The sequence below is a fragment of the Callorhinus ursinus genome, unplaced genomic scaffold (assembly GCF_003265705.2).
Source record: "Callorhinus ursinus isolate GAN/ISIS: 27379988/994484 unplaced genomic scaffold, GSC_fseal_2.0 scaffold10, whole genome shotgun sequence".
Taxonomy (NCBI): Eukaryota; Metazoa; Chordata; class Mammalia; order Carnivora; family Otariidae; genus Callorhinus; species Callorhinus ursinus.
The window spans coordinates 39503864-39517649 of NW_027397072.1; the positions used below are offsets into that span (position 1 = coordinate 39503864).

Below are 13786 nucleotides of genomic sequence, written 5' to 3' on the forward strand. Positions count from 1 at the left end.
AAAATCTTGGGAAAAAAAATAATGAAATACTGAGAGCTGCAGAAAATATCATAGCCCAGCACTCCTCTTCTTTGGAGTTTTGTTATTTAATTTAGCCTAGATTTATATGGCATATGTTCTGATTAGTAATAAAACCCACCTCTAAAAATTAGGCAAAAGTATATGGTTTTTTTTCTTATACCAATGTAACACCTATAGTACATGTGGAAGGTAATAGACAATAATCTGAGGCCCAGTTTTTCTTTGTAAGTTTAACTGGACTACACGGGGTTGACATCAGAAAATATGGGCACTTAGCATCACACACTATCTGACACAGTTCCATGCGTGATGTGCTGGAGCCAGCTCATACTGCTTCGTGAAGGGTGATTGTTAACATCTCTTCCCAGCTCCATGTTTAGAGATAACATGTTGGATGGGGCGCCTGGTTGGCTCAGTCGGTTAAGTTGTCTGCCTTCAGCTCAGGTCATGATCCCAGGGTCCTGGGATCGAGCCCCATGTCGGGCTCCCTGCTCAGTGGGGCGTCTGCTTCTCCCTCTGCCTGCCACTCCCCTGCTTGTGCCCTCTCTCTCTCTCTCTCTATCAAATAAAAAAAAAAAGATAATACTTTGGTAACTTGAAATCACCATATGGTAGTATTTATACCAAGGAAACCAGCAAGTAATAGAAATAAGTCCCTTTTTCTTTTGGAGAGCTAGTTGTTAAACCTCTACCAGCAAACCACTGGTTCCATCCATTCATCTAACCATCTAACAAATATTTATTGAAATCTAATGTGTGCTAACTGAACCTTAGGATTAGCACTGAGGGCACAAAGATAAATAACCTATAGCCTGTGCCTTAAGACAGCTTATAGTTTGGTTTACTAAAATGTGTAGACCAGTAAAAATCTTAGTATATGATTATCTTTCAGCTGAGTTAGATGGCCCGTGATGGTGCTAGCATCTTGAGAGATCCTAAAGAACTCTATTAGTGAAGTGGGACCTAGGAAAATTTGTGGTAGTTTTTTTCCGGAAAAAGTATTTTTTAAATTCGTTGAATTGAAAGTCCTTGTGTCTGACCGGGTCAAGAACATTAATATGCAATTGCATAGCAAGGTACTATTTATGCTAATGTTTGTCCAGAAAGTATTCCAGATGATAGGTTGCTAGGGAAGGGACTTATAACAGATACCAAAAATTTGGTGGCTTTAGAGAACTTGTATAGTCAGAAGTAGAAGAATGAAGTTACTAAGCTATAAAAAGCTGAAATAGTTTAGTTAAACATAAATATTTAATGAGTACCCAAATGATTTAGGCACTATACTAGCTGCAGGAAATGCAATGGTGAGCAAGTGTAGGGATGCCAGTTAGAGAGGCAGATACCAGGGAAGGGGGAGGGAAAGATTCCTTCACTTCCAGCTTATGCTGCCAACTCTGTTCCAGACTTGGAACTTGGGCCGTCTAGTTTTTTTCTAGTCTCTGAAAATATTCCCCACAGAGAACACAACATCTTTCCTGAACTGCCGAGGAATATGTCTCTGCTTTTAATAAGACCAGCAATGTGAGTGCCTCTCAGAATCATCGTGCATACTTTTGGATGTGAGCTCTAAGCTGGGAACTCTTACTGGTGTGACACAGTAGTAATAGGCTTAGAGTATTTGATTGTGCCATGTGACTCAGCCAGATGGGTTATTTTGTGAAAATATTAAAATTTTTAGTAGTGGTTTAATTCAGCCTCTACAAAATTTAATTTATGCTAAACCTTAAGTTGAATAATAGAACTATATAGGGCATTGAACAGAGCAATTTCTAATTGCATAAATATAACTTCAGAGTCAAATAAAATGCTTCCATGCAATGAATGCCTAGGGGAGTTTTCATTTTTGTGAGGCTCTCTGTGTTAGGAATCATTAAACTCTTCAAAAAGCAGGCGTGGGTACAGCTTGCTGAATAAATAAGGCCCTGGGGTTAAACATTGTTATGTACCTGCTCGAATGTCCTACCTCTGATCACAAACTTATGTTTTCTGTGCTATAACCAGCAGTGCCTGCCAACGACCCCCTCTCATTCCTACTTCCTTTCCTAGCATTGGAGCTCTTGTAAGTCTGAAAGATACCTGTAAAGTGGTCAGGATATTCACTGAAAGATGCCCCTAGACTTAGGGCCATACCTTACATTGATTAAAACAACCTCTTAATTAACCCCTGATGCAGTGTCATTATAAACACTGACCTGAAATGTTTGGGTTATTTGCAGCCTTGATCAGGAAATGGAAGTGAAAAGTTCTTTAAGAATTCTTTTAAAAAGTAGGGAGTATGATGGTGTGATTTCACAGAGACTTCTTAAACCTCAGTAATCTGAAAAATAAGTCAAGATTTCTTTGATTACTTGATGGAAACAAGAACTACCATTTTGACTCTTGAGTAGTAGGGGGAAAGAGAAAACAAATGCGTGCCCTGCTTTTTCTTCCTGATTATTCAGATAAAATATATCCAACCCTTTTGGACCATGGAAAAATGAGAGCTAGGGACTTAGTGGGTAACGTAACTGGCGTGAACCTCCTCAGAAAGAGCTTTCATGTCCTCAGATTGCCCTCTTCCTGGTTACCTCCACCATCTGAGCATTTGAATAAATAATTTGTGTCTCCCTCAATAAGGCCTCTATTTTCACTAAAAAGCACACAATGAATCATGGAACACTACATCAAAAACTAATGATATAATGTATGATGATTAACAACATAATAAAATAAAATTAAAAAAAAACACATCAGTGGGGCGCCTGGGTGGCTGAGTCGTTAAGCGTCTGCCTTCGGCTCAGGTCATGATCCCAGGGTTCTGGGGTAGAGCCTCGCATTGGGCTCCCTGCTCCACGGGAAGCCTGCTTCTCCCTCTCACACTCCCTCTGCTTGTGTTCCCTCTCTCGCTGTGTCTCTCTCTGTCAAATAAATAAATAAAATCTTTAAAAAAAAAAAAGGCACATCAAAACCATTTGTTTAATGCTTTAAATTGTGTATGCGTTTATGTATTTATGAAGCATCGGAATTATTACAAAATGTTACATGTAGCATGTATGTCTCTATAGATGTGGGGATGATGGTAGCAATGGTATATGCTAGGGGTTAGTGGACATAAAGTGAATTTCAAGTCATTTGTCACCACCACATGCTCTCTTTCTGCTAACCTTGAAATTTATTAGGCTTCCCAGCAGAGAGGCCACAGTGAGTTAGCTATACCACTCTTGTGTCTCCCAGGGGTACATATTGGCAGTCATCTCACACACACCCCTGGGATTTCATTTCCTGGAGGCTTTATGAACATGAAAATGGCCCTTCTTCCCAGAAGGGACCCCAGAGTATTGTGTTGTGATTTTGAATAGATAACATCAGTTACATAGCCTTTGTGAAAATAAACTTGGCCTATATACCCTAGGTTTAAAATAAATCAAACAGATGGTTTCGTGTAGACTTTAGACATTTTGGCTTTCCTTTAAGTTCTCATTTAGTTGTTTTTGTGTTTTTGTTTTTAACATATAATTTTGTTTTTTACTGGTACGTCTGTTGAAGTCTTTCCTCCATTCAGAGGAGAAAGATTAGGGAATAAAAGGAAAAGGTGTTAACGATTAGAAAGAAGCCATGACACATTTTGAAGGTTAACTTACAGTTTTCCTTTTTCCTTCTTTTATTTTTTAAAAAATCTTTTCCTTCTCCCAATCTTGGTTGTGTTTGAAAGCTATTTGCAAGTTTGAAGTAGAAGTTCAAGAGTGTAGAATTCATTATGGTAACTTTTTTTTTTATATGTTAGAACCTTTTCATGATTGTTAAGAAAAAGCCTTTGAAATAATAGTATTCGTTTAGTTAAAACATAGCTTAATAGAAAACATGTGTTTGACTCTTGGCTCCATAATTATATTTTTAAAAAGTGAAATTTGAATTCATTGAACCCACATGTGATAATTTCTAGTAAGCTTTATTTACATTATTTGAAATTCTTGGAGCAGAGAAATGCCTCCAAAGACCCTTTTCTTCCTGTGTAACGTATTTCTAGAGAATAGGCCTACAGGGTGGAGAATGTGGCTAGGTTTTTAATATGGTTTTGATTCCCCTTGATGTAACTGCCACAGAGTGTGGAAGTTTAATGCACTGTATTCAGTGGTTTAAGCCTTTTGAGTTGGGCAGTTGTTCCTTCTACGAGAATTGCATTGATAACTGGGAACAGAATCTTTTTGCAAAAGATAAAGATGTATTATAGATAATAAGTGGTTGGTTTGACTTCATTTTAGGTAATTAAAGTTTCTGTTTGTTTGTTTGTTTGTTTCTGGGCAAATAGGTCATAGCAAATGACAGAAGTCCCTTGGTTGGTAAAATCCACTGGGAGAAAATGGTGAAAAAGGTGTCAAGATTTGGAATACGAACAGGCACTTTTAATTGTTCCAGTGACCCCAGGTGAGTTGATTAGGCAATTCTTAGAATTTGAGTTCTGACCAGAATTGTTTTAACTAATGAAGACAATGATATTAGAAACCTATTTGAACTGAAAGCTAATTATGTTTAGCACACTGTTAGTTACACAGGTGCTTGATTAATAGTTTTTGATAGATAAACTGGCAGTTACTTATTTTCCTTCTGAGATGACTTTCTCTCTCTATCCCATTCTTCTATATTCTTTCTAGTGGGGGTGACTCTTAAGAGTATGTCTTTAGTCCTTTTGGTTTCAATTTTCTTCCCAAAAAGACTTTAGCACATTTATAGCTTTGTACTGATTGAAATCTTTTGTCATAATTCTGACCTCTAGTTTTCATGAGGACACTCATTTCCATCTGCCCTACCCCTAGATGTGTCCTTTTCCTTAAACCCAATGTCCAAATTCAGATTTATTCTTTTTTTCTTTAATCAGACAGATACCCTTTCTACCTTTCCTTTTTCTGTTCTTTACTGTTGTGTTTTTTTTGTTTTCCCATTTTCTCAGACAAGAATCCTTGCAGGCATTTCTCTTTTCTTTTGTCATCATCTCCAGTATTTCATCTGTTGTGTTATTTCTTATTTCATTTTTAAGTTATTTCTTTGAAATGCGTTTTATTTCAACTTCTGGTGCCATCAAGTTTTAACTTACATATATTCATTCATTTAATTACTCTTTCAGAAAATAGTTAATAAAAGATTAGCATGTACAGCATGTTCTGTTTAGTGCTGAGGAGGGGGCATATGATGTATATGTAGAAAACCTCACAACATTAGGTAGTTTCTAAGGTAAGAAATACACCTGACTTATCTATGTCCCTTACATGTGGCCCCAATGGGAAGCCCATTAGTGGTAGAAAACCCTCCTATACTACTGTTAAATCTGAGATTTTCCTTTCTTCTTTAAGCCCATGTTTGCTTTATTTTACCTCAAGATTGTTTTGCTGGTATTATAGGGTGTTGTGATCCACACCCTAAGGTGTAGAATCCCCTAAGAGTTGGAGATAAGAAGGAAAATTCTTGTATCTACTAACTCACAGTCTCCTCATTTACCCACAAAATTCACATTCTCTTCACCACAGAATCTTGATCATATTCTGATGCCTTTTGTTGAAATGTCCAAAACAGCCTTAGTGTTAATGTTCTAATGAAAAGGAAATCGTTGTTATTTTTGTCCTTTGTTTATCAAAGACAGTTGCATTTGGTGTGATCCCATCATTCCCAAGTAGACTCTGAGTGAAAAATCTTTCTCTCCCTTACTAGTGATTGCAATACCAGAACAAATGATAATGCCAATATTTTGGTTTTTTTTTTCAGGTAATGCCAAAAGTCAGTATCACTATTTTTTTGAAAAATATTCAGAATTGATTTTGTAAAAAATCCGTGAACTAATTAATACATTTCAACACTGTAATTTATAAATATATTAGAAAATATCAAGTAAAAATAAATTTACAAAGTATAAAGGTTAAACACATTACAGTCTAATATAAATTGTTACATAACATTAAGAATTCAAAAATAAACTAAGCAAAACAGAAAATGATAATCTATTAACATGAAAAACTAAAGGAAATAGTATTTGACTTTTTTTGGTGTAATCTTATAAAGCAAAATGCATCAGAAGTATCAATTGAGTCTAGCAGATTTTAATGCAAATTTTTCTAGCTTTTCTTTGGAAAACTCTGAGTCTATACTAGCGGAAGAATGGTAAAGAGATACATATAAACAACTTCCATTTATTTTCCTCTAAATCCTTCATCTTCAAATAATCTCACCTCTTATTTATGATGGAACAGATCATTTTTTAGCAAATTTTGATTTTTTTTGTTGATTGCAGCTATTATTTTTTGTTATTAAAACACTTTTAGGGGCGCCTGGGTGGCTCAGTCAGTTAAGCATCTGACTTGTGATTTCTGCTCAGGTCATGATTTCATGGGTCATGAGATCGAGCCCTGTGTTAGGCTCTGTGCTAAATGCAGGGTCTGCTTGGGATTCTCTGCCTTTCCCTCTCCTCCTCCTCCTCCCCCCTCTGCTTACGCATGTATGGTCTCTCCCTCTCTCTCTCTCTCTCTCTCTCAACTAAATAAATAAAATCTTTTTGAAAAAAACACTTTTACTTCACCTTCATTTTCATCACAAAGGTGAAGATTTTGATGCATAGTTATATCAGTTTCAATATTGTCATATTCATGTTTCCTTTTATTGGGAAGGTCTTACAACTAGAGTAAGAACTGTTCTTCCCATAGAAGCTGTGCTTAGTCAGGATCATTTTTTTTCTTCTTTTGAGGATTTTGGAAATATAGAAGAACAAAATAGATACAGAAAAGTATGTTCAGAATGTCAATGCAGGGGCTCCTGGGTGGCTCAGTTGGTTAAGTGTCCAACTGTTGATCTCAGTTCAGGTCTTGATCAGGGTCATCAGTTCAAGCCCTGCATTGGGCTGCATGTTGGGTATGGAGCCTATTAAAAAAAAAAAAAAAAAAAAAAAGGAATGTCATTGCAGGGTATAACTGGGCAGGGAATAGTGTTTTTCAGCAAGTGTTTTAATCGTATGTTGAATAATTGAATCATCATCTTGATTTCAGATTTTTATAAACACCAAACTCTCTACTCCACTGTTTGTATTGCTTTCTTTACCGGAGTTCCTTCTCTGGGGTGGCCTCTGGGCAGCCTCCTCCGATGTGCTGGTCCCATTGTACAGCAGTACAGGTTTCCTGACTTGGTTAGCTCCCCTAAAAATATTCAGGACCACCACCTCTGGGCAGCACCTGACTGTTGGGCAACAGTTTTAATTTCTTTCCCAGCATACTCGGCTTGCCTGGCCCTAATTTCTCTCATTCCCCAACCAAGCAATGTAGCTTACCAAAGCCCGCTGGTACGTCTATTCTCTTGTCTTTTCTTTGAGAAAGTAGAAAACATGGTGGGGTGTGTCTTTAAGGAATTAGAGAGGTGGGGGATAGTAAAGAGTAGATGGAAAACATTGTAATTATAGGAGCTGAGTGGCAAATGGGTCAGGAGGGCTTCTGGTGAGAGTAAAAGGGTAGAGGGCCTGTGGAATAAGCAGAGAAGGGAAAGTGAAGGAGAGATTGGAGAGCAGGCCTGGAAGGCCAAGGAGGCCAAAAACCTCATCTGAAGAAATCACATTACGTAAATAGAAGTATTAAGGTTTCTTTTTAAATAATGTCACACAAGAAACTGGAGTAACAAACTCACTAAGCATGTTTTCTATCATTTTTAGTTTTCAAATTCTCTGAGATCTCAAAAGGTTTACTTTTTAAGAACTAGAGGTTATTTTCATGGTATTATCAATGTGGAAGGTTAAACCTTAAAGCTATCATATAACTGAACTGAAAAGAAAGCACATGATATATTTGTTTTCTTACATGAAGAAATGTATGCACTAAGACCTTCTTCGCCTGTTTTACACAATAAGGTTTTCTGTTAGAAAGATTGGCATTTAATTTATGGCACAACTCAGAAACCAGTATTCTCTGAGGTAGTTATAGAAAGATAAAAGAATGATCAAGAGTAGAAATGTCTCATCAAAAGTATCATATGAAGTTTAAAAATTAAAGCTACTTTAAGAAATTTAGGATGTAAATAAGGCAATTATCTATTTGACTTGTTGCTTTTGGGGGTGGAGGGTAAAAATAGAATTCATGTCAATGAGTTATTACTTTGCATTATACAAATACAGTGTTAAGGGTTTAAAGATATTATCTTTGTAGGAATTCATAATTCTCAAACCATTTCACTTAAAGAAATATTGATATTAGTGGAATCTATGCTGTTAAGGAAGCAGATCAACTCAACAAGAAGCTGAATCATGGTCTGTGATTCCAAGTCACCCAGACAGTTTCTCAGAGTCATTACTAACCTTGTCTTTATGACATAACATGCTATCTTGATTTATCTGAAGTTATATCACAAAATTCCTGAGATACAGCTAATTGTATTATCATTATAAAACCATATGACCTACGTTGAGACTTTCAATCTGATCATATAAATGTGTAATGTGCTTATTTAAATAAAATATAATCCATGCTGGGACACCTGGCTGGCTCAGTCAGAGGAACATGCAACTCTTGATCTCGGGGTTGTGAATTTGAGCCCCACATTGGGTGCAGAGGTTACTTGAAATAAATAAAATTTAAAATATATATTTATACACACACACACACACACAATCTATGTTTACTAAGTAAAGCATAACACTTACAGTTTTATGATTTTTATATTTTGAATAGCAAAATAAGAAATTGGACATTTGTTACCATCCATTTACAAATCTGTAACGAACAAAATGTACCTGCATGGTAGATTTTCTTTTTTCCAACTTTATTGAGGTAAATTTACAAAGCATAAAACTCCACATGGTAGGTTTTTGGAAAAAAATACTTTTTTAAAAAAAGGGAAACGTTGCACTTAAAATCTCTCCACTGTCATACAACAGCTTTTTATTTTTCAGTATTTCATTTCTCATCTAGTTTTTTAGGGGGAGAGTGATGTCACAAATAATATAGCAAGAACTTGTCCATTTGCAAAAGGATTGGAGTCATGACCACACTGGTTAAATCTAAATAAATGGGGGCGCCTGGGTGGCTCAGTCAGTTAAGCGTCTGCCTTCAGCTCAGGTCATGATCCCGGGTCCTGGGATCGAGCCCCGCATCAGGCTGCCTGCTCAGTGGAGAGCCAGCTTCTCCCTCTGCCTCTCACCCCGCTCATGCTCTCTCTTGGCTCTCGTTCTCCCTCTCAAGTAAATAAATAAAATCTTTTTTAAAAAAATCTAAACAAATGATTGAATTTTAGTTAAATTCTTCTATACTTACTTACCCTCTAACTGAATCTCTTCTTAATCTGAAAACTTACTTTGTTTCATCTGTACTAAATACTCTTCATGATCTTCGTTAAGGAGATGAAAGAATACAAAAAAGTATGGGACTTGCTCTTTCTTAGGTGAGGCTTTGTATGGATTACTTTGTAACCGTGCCTGTGTGCATCAGGTATTGGGTAGGTGCTTGGGTTAATAAATGGGTACAGCATGGCACCTACCGTCAAGGAACTTGCATTCAAGTCAGGGACTCAGCATGTAGGATAATCTATTCTCTCTTCTTTGCCCATTTGAATCTAACCACCTTCAAGACCTCATTCAGTTCCCAAACCTTTCAGGAAATCTTCACCAGCTCAAACTCTCAGTGATACTCATTTTTTTGAACTTCTTATTTAGTAATTGGTATATATGGTTTTATACTTCTGGTTTGTTTCCTTAATAGGATTTTAAATTCCTTGTGAGCAGGAATTATTCTCCTATTTTCTTTTGGATCTTATAAGCACATAATGAAGTAGTAGATACATAATAGATGCTGAAGTATTTGCTGATTTCCTTGACTAAAGCCTTTTATTTAAAAAAAAAAATAAAGAGATATGAAACAAAACTTCAAAAACAGAGTTTGCTTTTGTTCTTGTACGACTGCCAGGTATTGGTACTACTTTTGATTATTTGGAGGTTATTTGGTTTTGAGGAGAGAGTATCTTTCAGTGCCAAAGAAATTTGTTAGGGGGAAACAAATTGTGCAACAGTGAAGATGAGCAAGCTAGCTCATCCGTGAGCCTACCTTTTACTTAACAGTTTACTCTCTTACAGATACTGCAGGAGAAGAGGCTGGGTACGATCCACACTCATTATGTCTGTCCCACAAACAAGCACTTCTAAAGGGAAAGTCATGCTTAAAGAATATAGTGGACGCAAAATTGAAGTAGAACACATTTTTAAGTGGATAACTGCTCATGCAGCTTCTCGGATCAAAACCATTTATAATGCTGAACATTTGAAAGAAGAATGGAATAAAAGTGATCAATATTGGGTAAAAATATACCTATTTGCAAACCTTGACCAACCCCCAGCTTTCTTCTCTGCACTAAGTATAAAGTTTACCGGAAGAGTTGAGTTTATTTTTGTTAATGTGGAAAATTGGGACAACAAGAGTTACATGACAGATATTGGTGTATATAACATGCCATCATACATTCTTAGAACTCCTGAAGGAATTTACAGATACGGAAACCACACAGGTGAATTTATATCCCTTCAGGCCATGGATTCATTTTTGCGCTCATTGCAACCTGAAGTAAATGATCTGTTTGTTTTGAGCTTGGTTCTAGTTAATCTTATGGCTTGGATGGACTTATTTATCACACAAGGAGCAACCATAAAGCGATTTGTGGTTCTCATAAGCACTTTAGGGACATATAATTCTCTATTAATTATTTCCTGGCTACCTGTGTTGGGCTTTTTACAGCTCCCTTACTTAGATAGCTTTTATGAATATAGCTTAAAATTATTGAGATATTCCAATACAACCACACTGGCTTCATGGGTAAGGGCAGACTGGATGTTCTATTCTTCACACCCAGCCCTGTTTCTCAGTACGTACCTTGGACATGGTTTATTAATCGATTACTTTGAGAAGAAGAGACGGCGCAACAACAACAATGATGAAGTCAATGCCAATAACTTAGAATGGTTATCAAGTCTGTGGGACTGGTACACCAGCTACCTCTTCCACCCGATTGCTTCTTTTCAGAACTTTCCTGTAGAATCTGATTGGGACGAAGACCCTGACTTATTCTTGGAGCGGTTAGCTTTCCCTGACCTTTGGCTTCACCCTCTGATACCAACTGATTACATAAAAAATTTGCCAATGTGGCGATTTAAATGTCTTGGAGTCCAGTCTGAAGAGGAAATGTCAGAGAGTTCTCAAGATATTGAAAATGACTCAGACAGTGAGAGCACAGACACTTTTAGCAGTGAAAAGGAAGTATTTGAAGATAAACAAAGCATAGTTCACAATTCTCCAGGAAGAGCAAGTCACTGTGATACTGAGGCTTGTTCATGTGCCAATAAATATTGTCAGACCAGCCCATATGAAAGGAAGGGGAGGTCATATGGATCATATAATGCTAATGAAGATATGGAACCTGATTGGTTAGCTTGGCCTGCTGATATGCTGCACTGTACTGAATGTGTTGTTTGCCTAGAGAATTTTGAAAATGGATGTTTGCTAATGGGGTTGCCTTGTGGTCATGTGTTCCATCAGAATTGCATTGTGATGTGGTTGGCTGGGGGCCGACACTGTTGCCCTGTTTGCCGGTGGCCTTCTTATAAAAAAAAGCAGCCATATGCACAACACCAGCCCTTGTCAAATGATGTCCCATCTTAACCATGTGCAATTTGTCCTTTATAAGCTTTGAGTATCTTACAGCTTGCCTTTTTAATGTTAGTCACAATGTTTTTGTGGTTTGAAGTTTAGTTTAATGTTAGTGCAGTGACAGGAAATACACATTATGCTAATGTTGATAATTACTTGGTTGCCTTGTGTGTCAATTGAATGCATACTTAATTGTAAAAATTTTTATTTACAACATTGGAAATTCAGAAGTTAATGTTTTTTGTAAGCACAAAAGAAGTATGATAGAAATTTATCCTAGCAAGACTTTACGAGGTAGGATCAAATTCTAATGGAATTGAGGCAGTTTCTTATCCTAAATGTTTCCTCTCTTTTTACAATCTCTGTCCAGCACCTCTTGGTTAAATAATGTATGCTCTGAGACATGAAATTAAAACAGACCTATGAAATAAATTATTTTAAAACCGGAAGATTACAACTTTTCCAATGTTAAATTGTTTTTGATGAGGTGACTGAATGCTATAGGTGTTTTGCTGGTTTGTTAATTTCACAGGTAAGTCAAACGGAGTCCTTGACTCATGAGGAAAAACAAAAAGATAAAATATGTTGCTTATACTAGCCAGAGGACATTAGTCAGCCTCTTAGCTTGGTTAGCGTTGATGGGAAGAAATTTCATGGTGGGCTCTTTTTTAAGTATTAAGTCGTTTATGAGTAGTATATTCATCTAAGTAAAATCAACTATACCATATTAGCCACATGTTGATTACTTATGTTTTTCCTAACTTTGATTTTGAAAAATTACAAAAACTACAGAAAAATTGGAAGCAGTACAATGAACATCCATTTCTCTAATTCACCAAGCGTTGGTATTTTGTTACCTTTGCTTTATCTTCTCTGTGTATATTTATCTTTTTTCTTTTCTCTGGTTTGTTTTTTGTTTGTTGCTGATCCCTTTGAAAATAAATTTTAGTCACCCTGATGTTTCTTTACCACTGAATATATCACCATGTATCTCCTAAGAACAAGAACTTCTTTTTACATAACCACTATATCATTATCACACCCGAGAAATTTATTAACATTGACTTAGTAATATTTAATATCCAATCCCTACTTACCACTTGCTTCCAAAATATCCTTTATATGTTTTCGTTTTATTTTTATTGTGAACCTCAGGCAAGGTTCATGCATTCATCCTTCTTCCTTTCATCCTTTTCTCTAAGAGCAGTTCCCTGCCTTTTTTTTTTTTTTTTTAAGTCTTTCCTGATAAATTTTTGAAGAGTACAGGCTAGTTGGCTTATAGAATGTTCTACATTCTGGATTGGTCTGTTTCCTCATGATTAGATTTAAGTTAATATTGCCTGGATGATATCTACCTCCCATTTGTATGACATCAGAAGACATTTTGTATCAGTTTGTCCCATCATTGGTGAAGCTAAATTTGGTTAAAGTAATATCTTTCCATTGTAAGATACTTTTTCACTTAAGAGGGAACCTGTGAGGCTATGTGAATATCCAATTTTTTTAAAATTTTTATTCCAGTATAGTTAACATTCAGTGTTATGTTAGTAACCCAATGGTTTTAACATCCACCGATGGTTATTAGTCTAAATCAATTATTAAATAGGATTTGTACCATGGCGATTTTTTTTTTTTTTAAGATTGGTTGATTTAGAGACTGAGCGTGGGGGCAGGGATGGGGCGGAGTTAATAGAGGCAGAGGGAGAGGGAGAGAGGATCTCAAGCAGACTCCCCCTGAGCGTGGAGCCTGACTCAGGGCTCAATCCCACGACCCTGAGATCATGACCTGAGCTGAAATCAAGAGTCAGATGCTCAATCGACTGAGCCACCCGGGCGCCCCATAACGTGGGGATTTTCTAATTGCATCCTTCTACATTTTTTAGCTGGCATTTGTGTGTGTGTGTGTGTGTGTGTGTGTGTGTGTGTGTGTGAAGAACAGCTATTTTTCCATTTTTCTTTCTCACATACTTTGAATATTACTGGACTTAGTTTCTTTTTACATTCAATGTTTAAAATTGTGTTCTCAATGAATATTACTGGACTTAGTTTCTTTTTACATTCAATGTGTTAAAATTAAACCAAATTTGGTAAGTGGGAGCTCCTCTAGGCCAGCTCTTCTGTGCTATTGACAT

At 36.5% G+C, this 13786-nt stretch overlaps 1 protein-coding gene across 3 annotated transcripts in view; it reads left to right on the forward strand.

The window, feature by feature from the left end:
- The window catches only part of RNF103 (ring finger protein 103), a 114139-nt gene that overhangs the window by 8692 nt on the left and 91661 nt on the right, over positions 1–13786 (forward strand). For 2 of the 3 annotated variants that reach the window (XM_025868257.2, XM_025868258.2), the window contains 2 exons: positions 4310–4425; positions 10091–12103. The exons of the other annotated variant lie outside the window; for it this stretch is intronic. In XM_025868257.2, coding sequence (XP_025724042.1) covers positions 4310–4425; positions 10091–11666 — 1692 coding nt within the window. In that variant the 3' untranslated portion in view covers positions 11667–12103. Of the gene's footprint in view, positions 1–4309; positions 4426–10090; positions 12104–13786 lie in introns of those variants that run through there. 3 annotated transcript variants of the gene reach the window in all.